This window comes from Primulina huaijiensis, unplaced genomic scaffold, assembly GCF_012295235.1.
Source record: "Primulina huaijiensis isolate GDHJ02 unplaced genomic scaffold, ASM1229523v2 scaffold37691, whole genome shotgun sequence".
NCBI lineage: Eukaryota > Viridiplantae > Streptophyta > Magnoliopsida > Lamiales > Gesneriaceae > Primulina > Primulina huaijiensis.
This window is the reverse complement of record NW_027358812.1, coordinates 219-9,427: the sequence shown is the minus strand read 5'-3', so window position 1 is coordinate 9,427 and position 9,209 is coordinate 219. Positions and strand designations below refer to the sequence as shown.

At 35.3% G+C, this 9,209-nt stretch overlaps 2 protein-coding genes across 3 annotated transcripts; both read right to left on the bottom strand.

Annotated features, from left to right (window-relative positions):
- Window positions 1-151: 151 nt before the first annotated feature.
- Window positions 152-2,401, bottom strand: LOC140968645 (protein NRT1/ PTR FAMILY 2.11-like). The gene is made up of 4 exons (XM_073429660.1): window positions 2,197-2,401; window positions 1,871-2,088; window positions 1,163-1,722; window positions 152-1,055 (listed from the first exon to the last, which is right to left on the bottom strand). The coding sequence occupies exons 1-4, from the start codon at window positions 2,270-2,272 to the stop codon at window positions 155-157; spliced, it is 1,755 nt and encodes a 584-aa protein (XP_073285761.1). The 5' UTR covers window positions 2,273-2,401; the 3' UTR covers window positions 152-154.
- Window positions 2,402-5,889: 3,488 nt separating this feature from the next.
- LOC140968644 (protein NRT1/ PTR FAMILY 2.8-like) lies at window positions 5,890-8,316 on the bottom strand. 2 transcript variants are annotated; one of them, XM_073429659.1, is made up of 4 exons: window positions 8,090-8,316; window positions 7,790-8,007; window positions 6,449-7,607; window positions 6,110-6,243 (listed from the first exon to the last, which is right to left on the bottom strand). In XM_073429659.1, the coding sequence occupies exons 1-4, from the start codon at window positions 8,292-8,294 to the stop codon at window positions 6,215-6,217; spliced, it is 1,611 nt and encodes a 536-aa protein (XP_073285760.1). In that variant the 5' UTR covers window positions 8,295-8,316; the 3' UTR covers window positions 6,110-6,214. The 2 variants fall into 2 exon arrangements, with proteins under 2 accessions (XP_073285759.1, XP_073285760.1); XM_073429658.1 differs by having other exon boundaries at window positions 5,890-7,607.
- Window positions 8,317-9,209: the final 893 nt, after the last annotated feature.

Sequence of the window (9,209 nt, the reverse complement as noted above, 5' to 3'; positions counted from 1 at the left end):
GTAAGCCATTATAAACTCATTTTAAATCTTTAATTTTTAAGATGTAGGATAAATGTATCACAAATTATGTAGTTTCATCGAATGGAAAAAGACCAAATTATAATGAGGCCATGGGGTTCAGATATATAGCGATGGATCGATAGAACCTTCGGATCTAAACTACGTGTATTTTATGATCAATCTTCTCCATGGCCACATCTTTATCATTACTCTCAACCCTCTTATACTTATACCAATTTGCACAAATCAAGAAATACCCCAAATTCACCACTTGTATACCAGCAATCATGTAGTAAAAATAATCCAATCTCCCCTTGTTCAAATCCTCCTGCAACCAATTCCCATTTCCCCGCACCCTCGTCGCCTTATGAACCACCGAAATCAAGAAGCTTGTGACGTAACTCGAAATCGCGAACCCACTAAACAAGAACGCTGCGGCGAAACTCCGCATGTTTTCGGGGAACTGCTTGTAAAAGAACTCGATTTCCCCGATCACCGCGAATGCCTCTGATATCCCCGCCAGTACCAGCTGAGGCACGAGCCAGTAACCTGACATAGATGAGACCGCGCCTTTCTGTGCAACAACACCTAACGTGGGACGAGTAACAGCCAATGTCCGTCTGTGATCCTCCACCACACCTGATACAACCATTGTGAGTACTCCGAGAAATATTCCGAATCCCACTCTTTGCAGCATTGTGATGCCTTGTTCTTTCCCTCTGATTCTTCGAAGAAACGGGACTATGATTCTGTCGTATATCGGGATCCATAGTGTGAGGGTTGCCATGGTGAAGACATTGTACGAGGCTGCCGGAATCTTGAAGTTTCCGGTGCTTAAACGCCTATCGCATTGCAGGGACTGGAAGACTGGGTAGGTTTGCATCAAGGCTAGGATAATGTAGTATATCATGCCGGATAACCAGATGGGAATCACTCGAATTATGCATTTAATTTCTTCGACTTGCTGCACGCTGCGGAGTTTCCAGGGATTGGCTGCGGATCCATCGGGATTGATTGTGTCATCCGGTGTTGCAATTGCTGCTCTGTTCAGAAACCTGGAAACGTACATTTTTCTAAGCTCATTAACTTCAACTCAAAAGATTCAAACTCCATTAAGTGAACAAAAGATCAAAACTTGAAAATGCCCACAAATTTATTTTACCTCAATTCATCTGTATATTGAAGCTTAGAATTCATGGAGCCTGGATCGACATGATTAAACAAAGAACACCGTGGTTGCTCCGGCAGCTCCAGCTTCCTCTTCTTATAAGCAACCACAAGCGTCTGCACGAGGCTCGTAAACGGGCTACCTTCCGGCAGCACTTTCACATAAATCCTCGTTGCCACGAAGAAGAAAAAACACGACAGGAACATCATAAACGCGGGAATCCCCAACCCGATCGTCCAACTCATATTCGATTGCACGTAAACTATCACCGTGAGGGACAGCATCATGGCGAAAGTGAAAGTGAAATAGTACCAATTGAAGAAACTGTTGATCCCCCTTCTGCCGGAATCCGTGTTAGGATTGAACTGGTCCGCTCCGAAGGCGAGATTGCAGGGCCGGATCCCGCTGGCCCCGATGACCAGGAGCAGGAATGCCGTGAAGAGAAAAGCGATCTGCCACGGTGAAGCTCCGATGCATTTAAGGTTCGGTTGTGTTGAACACTCCGGGGGATGAAGGTTTGTAAGTGCTGCTGTTAATGTTAGCATCAGCATACCCTGGAAATTTCACATGAATGAAAATATAATTATAACATTTTTCTACTCAAACTCGACTCGTGCTGGTTCGAGATCGAATTGTTCGAATCATTTACTAGCTATTTGACTCGATGCATCACCAAACAAAGTCTAGTATCTGGATAAGTACCAGAAAAGAGGAGACCGAGGCGATGCCGAGAGTCTTGTATCTGCCAAGATAAGTGTCACAGAGGAAAGCTCCGGCCAATGTCCCGAAATTGCAAGTTCCATTGAAGATATTGACAACATTCGTGGCTGTGATTGAATTCATATGAAACACAGTCGTCAAGTATACTAAGAGATTGGAAGAAGTCCCGATAGTCCCAAGCTTCTCAAATGTCTCATTTCCTGCAAAATCATCCAAGAAAATCTATGTCAAACTCCAAGAAACTCGGGAGTTGATCGCAAATTAAACTAAAAATTGTACCCATCAAGCTTAAAAGTCATAATTAGCACCTATAACAAAAGGCATGGCTTTCACCCCTCTATAATTTGGCTCTTTTTTAGTCGAAGAAATCTCATTTTTCTCCATTTTCAATTTGCAGGAAGCAAAAAAGAAGAAGAATCGGATATATTTGGAGATGGGCACTTTCACTTTTTGGCAGTACAACTTTTTTCCCAAGGGAGTTGTGCCACTTGAATTGCACGTTGTTAGCCAAGGGTTGTCAAGTTATTTATAAAGAAGATACGATACTCGCAAGTCAACTACAATTTGGCTTTTCAACAAGAAAAATTATATAGTATTTGGGGCATATTCTGGTGTCGGTTTACTGCTTCACGTGAATTTATCTTGTTTTTATATTATATAGTTTTTATCTGGTTTAATATAGAGTATCATGTGAGTTTAATGCGTCAAAAATATTTTTTCANCTGTAAGACGGATCGATCCGATTCATAATTATCATGAAAAATAATACTTTGAGGTTAAAGATCTGTCTCATTAACTTGCTAATCTCACAACAGCTTTTGTATGACTTTAACAACAAAGTTACTCTTTTTCTTCACATTTGAAATCTAAAATGGATAATTTTTTTTGTGTGAATATTATACTTGGAAAAGGTGATGCTATTTCTCTCTCTCACTTTTATACTTGATATTGACTTAAATTCTTAGTTTTTATTTATTTATTTTTTAAAAAATTTTAGTATTTTTTTGACAATAATATGACGAAAATTAAATGTAAGAAGTATGCAATATCACATCAGCACTCTAAAAAAATATCATAATTACAAAACGAAGGATCTAAAATCTATTTTTGACAACATAAATCACAAAGAGAAATACTTCATGATCCAATTTACAATTGTTCCTTCAAAAATATATTCTGATACTACCAAAAATTATATTTTCCCACTTAAGACACTAGTTTGAGATTTTCATTTTATCCTCACTACAACCAAATGAGACCTAAACTTTCTCTAACGTTATCTTATGCAAGTGTGTGGGTAATAGTCTAATCACACAAAAGTTGTCAATTAATTTTGTCCATGCTTAGGTCATTTTGGAATCAATATTCCAAATTCAAAATCGAGTATCCGATTCAAAATCTAATTATAACAAACATATTCTCCAACTGTAAACAAAATTTGTCGATTTTGGTCCAACGACACTCCGTGTGAATATAGTTTTGATATGCTGCTCACCAACCATGTTCATTTTCATGTCCACTAATTAAATAAAACTTATCTATTAGATGTTATTAAACATATCTAAATTATATATTAATTAAATAAGTGTCGTATCATCGATGACACGGAGTTGTCATTTTGCATCATGTGGACATGTGACGATTATTAGGCCACATGGAAATGTATTCTCATTTGGAGGCGTGTCAAATTTGTTATTGTGCTAAACTAGACATTTCTCATTTGGATGCAAACCTTTCATATGCCAACAAATATTTGGATAGAATTGTCTAGTATCTACAACATATAATATTAAAAAATAGTAATAATTTTTTTAATAAAAAATTTAATCATGAATTCGATTTCATAAATAGTAACTTTTCTTTATGTTATTTGAATATTTTGGTCAATGAAATAGTATGCATTGATAAATAATTAGATTGATATAAAAAAAACTTTAAAAGAAATGCATATCTTAATTTTGATTTAAATATAAATTTTATATATTATTTAAGATAATTAAATTATTTTTAAAAAAAAACGTAAAATAAAATAATATTAACATTCGTCATCGCTGAGATATGCCGACATGGTGATCGATTGGACTCCAAATCTGGACTATTATCCAATTTCTTTAATAATAAAGTGTACATTATGATAATTAGTTAGTATTTAGTTGTAGTTTGTATTTAGTTGTAGATACGTTTTGAGACGATCTCATGGATCGTTATTCGTGAGACGAATCAACCATATCTATATTTAAAATAAAAAACAATAATAATTTTTTCATGAATGATCTAAATAGAATATTTATATCACAAAATGACCAATGAGACCGTGCGATGAGAATTTTGTGTTAGATCAATGGATTTGGAGCGAAGAATCTCAAATCCTAAATAACGAATCCAGCTCTTTAGTTTTTGTGTTCTTGAAATCCATAAATTTGAAATTTATTCGTTTATATTTTTTTATTTGTTTATTAACTAATACAATTAATTTTTATTCTCCCAAAATTAAATTATTTGAAATCTTTTCTCAAATCCAAATTCTTCGATTAAAATATAACCTTTCGATTTGTTTTCTAAATTTTTTAATCTAAATGTTTTGGATATATTTTAAAAATAATATACTAAATGAAATATTTTAGTCAAAAATTTTTAAATATTTTATTATACAAATACTCGCGTATGATACGAGTACATTTCATGGTCCTTACGTGGTAATAATTGATCAAATTTGAAAAAAAATCGAATATTTTCTTTGAATTTCTATTTTGTTTTTATTTGTTTTATTAAATAATGACAAGTCGATTAGTGGGCCACGAGCTTTGACTCAGATTGTGAAACCACGCACGAGGACTGTGGGCAGTGCCGAGTTCATCTATCGAAAGATTTTTCTTTTCTCATAAATTATAATTATAAAAAATATTAGAAATCTATGGAAACTTTTTTTTAAAAAAAATTAAAATATCACACAAAAATTTAGATAAATTTTGCATTTTTGACAATGAATGTCTGCATTTTTGTGATTTCACTCATTTATATTATCAAATTTCAATATTTATCCACCATTTGTCAGTTTTTGACAATTTTAATAATTTTTCATCGAGAATAACATTAATGTCATGTCAATGTCATATCAATTTCATGTCGGATAAATAACGAAAATTTCAAAATTATAAATATTTTAGAAAAAGACCGAAATTTGATAATACTGATAACTAAAATCACATACCGACAAGTATACAATATCATAATTGTAATTTCCCAAAAAAATTAACAATGTTATGGACAAGTTCAATTACTTTTAGAGCACAAAAAATCTTAGCTCATGGTCTAAAACTTGAATAAAATAATCCTTTTTCATACAAATATTGTTCAATCGGTATTAATATTGTTCAATCGGTAGTAGATTTCTCACAATAAATGTTTGCTTAATGGTTGATATTGTTACATTAAAAAATGTTGGAAGCAAAGTGTATCTGGATTTAATTAATAATAATTATAAAATTAAATACTATGATGCATGTAGAAATTATATAATTTGAATAGGTTTTCAATGAATTTAACATTAACTTAATGAGTAGGTCTCTTATGAGACGGTCTCACGGATCTTTATCTATGAGACGGGTCAACCATACTGATATTCACAATAAAAAGTAATACTCTTAGCATAAAAAGTAATATTTTTTCATGGATGATCCAAATAAGATATCCGTCTTACAAAATACGACCCGTGAGACCGTCTCACACAAATTTTTGCGTAACTTAATATATATAGTGAAAGTCTACTATAATATAATACAAACAACTATTTAAGTCTGGGGTTTAACGATGATTGATTTTTTTATTAAAAAAAACTCATATGTGACAGTTTCATGAGTCAATTTTGTTAGACGGATTTTCAATCCGATCTGATTCGTGAAAAATATTATTCTTTATGCTAAAAGTATTATTTTTCACTTTAAATATGAATACCATCGAGAATATCATATTGATGTGATAAAAAAAATTAGAACGTCAAATTGATAAATAATCCAAAATTAGACATCATACATCAAATGAATAATCTCATTTGCTAAACTTTTGATACATAAATATTATCTTATATTAGTATGATTATACGCATACATTTATGAGCACAATTTTACTCATCAAAGACCTATAAAATTTGCTCCATAAACAAGTACATGAAACAACATATCCCATGCGGACCAGACCGCAGCTACAATACGAATCAAGTTGTGTTCGAGCTCGATTTTCGTTCTAGGTCCTCCAACTCGTAACTCAGAAAAACACCCGCCCGGCGAACACCAGAATCCTCCTCCGGCCCTTCATCGGCTGTGTCTTTTACACCGTTGCCGCAAAGCACAAACTTTCTGCCAAAACATGTGAAATATAACAAGTTGAGAACTCCTAGAGATGCAACGAAATAATAGTAGTACTCAAGCTTATTCTTGTTAAGGTCATTGCCCCCTAGCCATGGCCTGTCGTCTCCTCTGCCATTTGTGACATAATGTATCACATTCACGAGTAATGAACTTATATAGCTTGCAATCGACAGGCTAAGGAAAAAGATCGAACCCGCGACACTTCTCATAGTCTCCGGCATCTGTATGGTGAAAAATTCCATTATTGCGACGGCGGCAAACGCCTCGGTTAGGCCTGAAAGTATGAACTGAGGCAGCAGTGCTGTTACATGTAGAGGTGAATCCAATTTGTTGTATCTTAGAGCTAGTTCTTTTCGCTCTTTCTCGACGATTCCTGCGACAACCATGCACAGAATCGACATGATGATCCCTGTTGTAATCCTTTGCTGCATAGTCATTCTCAAGTCCTTTTTCTTCAAGATTTTCTTGAATTTCTTGACATATATTTGCTCGTATATGAAAATCCAAATCGAGAGTGCGACCATGGACGATATCCCCATCCAGGCTGGTGGGATTACGAAGCTTTTCCCCAACATTCTGTTCATCTGGATGGATTGGAGGATTCCGAATGTGCTCTGCTGATCCATCACCACGAAGCACCCAACGCCCGATACCCAGACGGGAGCGATCCCGAATAAGCACTTCAGATTCTCAACTTGTTGCACACTGCACAGTTTCCAACCATTTTTGGGCATATTTCTGGCATCCACTTCACTTGGATCAGTTATCACTGCTGCCTTATCCAGGCACTTGAATCTATCCACCTTGATCATTTTACTCGATTCGGGCTTGGCTTCCGATGAACCATCATAGAACCCTATCCCATCTCCTGAATCCAAGTCAATATTTCGTTTCCGATATGCCGCCACCATGACCTTAGCCATGTCCACAAAAACCGTCCCCTGCGGCGTTTTGTAAATGTACGTGTGCATCCCTACCAAGAAAATCGTGATCGAGACCGCAAGACATCCCGTGGGGATAGCATAGCCTATCATCCAGCTGATATTCGTCTGGACGTAGATAACACCCGTTAGAGCTATGATCAATGCGATCGTGAATGAGAAGTACCACCAGTTGAAGAAGCTCTCAAGCTGGGTTCGCCCTTTCTCCGTTTTCGTATCGAATTGATCAGCGCCAAATGCAATGTTACACGGCCTGATCCCACCGGCACCCAATGCCACAAGCCCGAGTCCTGTGAACAGAAAGGCAAGCTGCCATTTTTCGGGCTCAATACATTTCAAATATTCCCCCTCGATGCATGGTGGTGGCCTGAGTTCAGGTATTCCAGCAGTTATCGTAACAGCTCCCATTCCCTGATCACAAGAAAACAAACACACACACACATTTAACGCTGATAAATTATCCAATCTCCCCCTTCAACCAACCAAAAAAAATAGCATAAATTTTATAAACTACGTTATATACATATATTCAGCGTGATTTTGCATGAATTATCGCTAAAGAAACTCTAATGATGGAAAGATCGATACCATACCAGCAACGTGAAAATGGTGCCGAACAGGAGAGTGAGGAACCGCCCCAAATAAACATCGGAAACAATGGCACCGGCTATCGACGACAGGTTCGTCGAGCCAGACCATAACATCACCGTGTTCACCAAAAATATCCCGCTCAAATTGTACTTGGTACGTAGATACACCGTTATGTTGGATACCAGGCTTATCGAAGCCAGCTTCTCGAACGATTCATTCCCTTTCAAGAATCCATCAAAGATCTTAATAAAACATCATACAAAATTTTGAAATAAGAACATAATCTAAATAATTTTATCTACCAAGAATGTATTTGATGGCTCTCCATCCACCACGGTTCTTGGATTGGGATTCGGAAGAAGAAGAAAGGGTCCGTCGGGTAGGGGGAGAATGGCTACCAATCTCCATTTCTCTCCCTTTTTTCTTTTTTTCTCCCCTTCTGTCTTCAATATCTTGTCCTTGCTTCCATTTTGTTATTTGGATGTGGAGGAGGAGAAAACAATACATATGACTTGTTAATATTGAAAAACTTGTAATTCGGAAAGTACGTTAAAGTTTAAGAGGTTGGTTAATTGCATGCCACACATCATGATTTGTTAGGTAATTTAATCAAATTTGACAAGTTGATTAACATATATAAATAAACAGAAAATATCGAGATTGTGTGTTACCCTTTCTCTACTGTCGACCATGTCCCCAGCAGAGACAGTATTATCCGTTAAGATCTAGTGTCAATTTTTTACGGACCATTAACAACCAGATCAAGCGGCGTTACGTCAGCAGCTTGACGCATGAGAACTTCTCAGGAAGTCAACATCCAAGTAATATTCTCACTCATGCACGTTTAACCCGACAAATTATAGGTTCAAATTGAAGATAACTAATTAAACTGAATTGGTGGCATGGATCTAGAATCGGACAAATCGTGTTCAAATTAAGAATATGGGAATATTCCGCTCTTGCAATTTGAGCACCATAAAATGGAAGTAATCATTTACGTTGCATTTTATTTTTGTGAAAGAATATCTAAAAAAATTAAGGTTAATTAGTTTTTGGCCAACAAAATTAAATTGGAGCTAAGTTGGAAATATGCATTTTTTCAAGAACAAACTTGTTTGGACATAGATTTATGCACAAGAATAAAAGGATCAATTTGGTCTAATTTATATATATATATAACTAGAAATAATGCACGTGCGTTGCACGTGTGAAACATATGTTGAAGTAATTAGAATTTGGAACAAAATTAGTTAACTCAACAAAAACAATGATAATAGTATTGTAAATTTTGACAATTCTTGTTAATTAGCATATGTAACTAATTTGAAAAAAAAACATATTTTTTAATTTTAAAAAAAGATTTGGACTACTAAAATTTTTCTGATATCTTTTTTATCATATTATTTTCTTTTGTTATTTGTC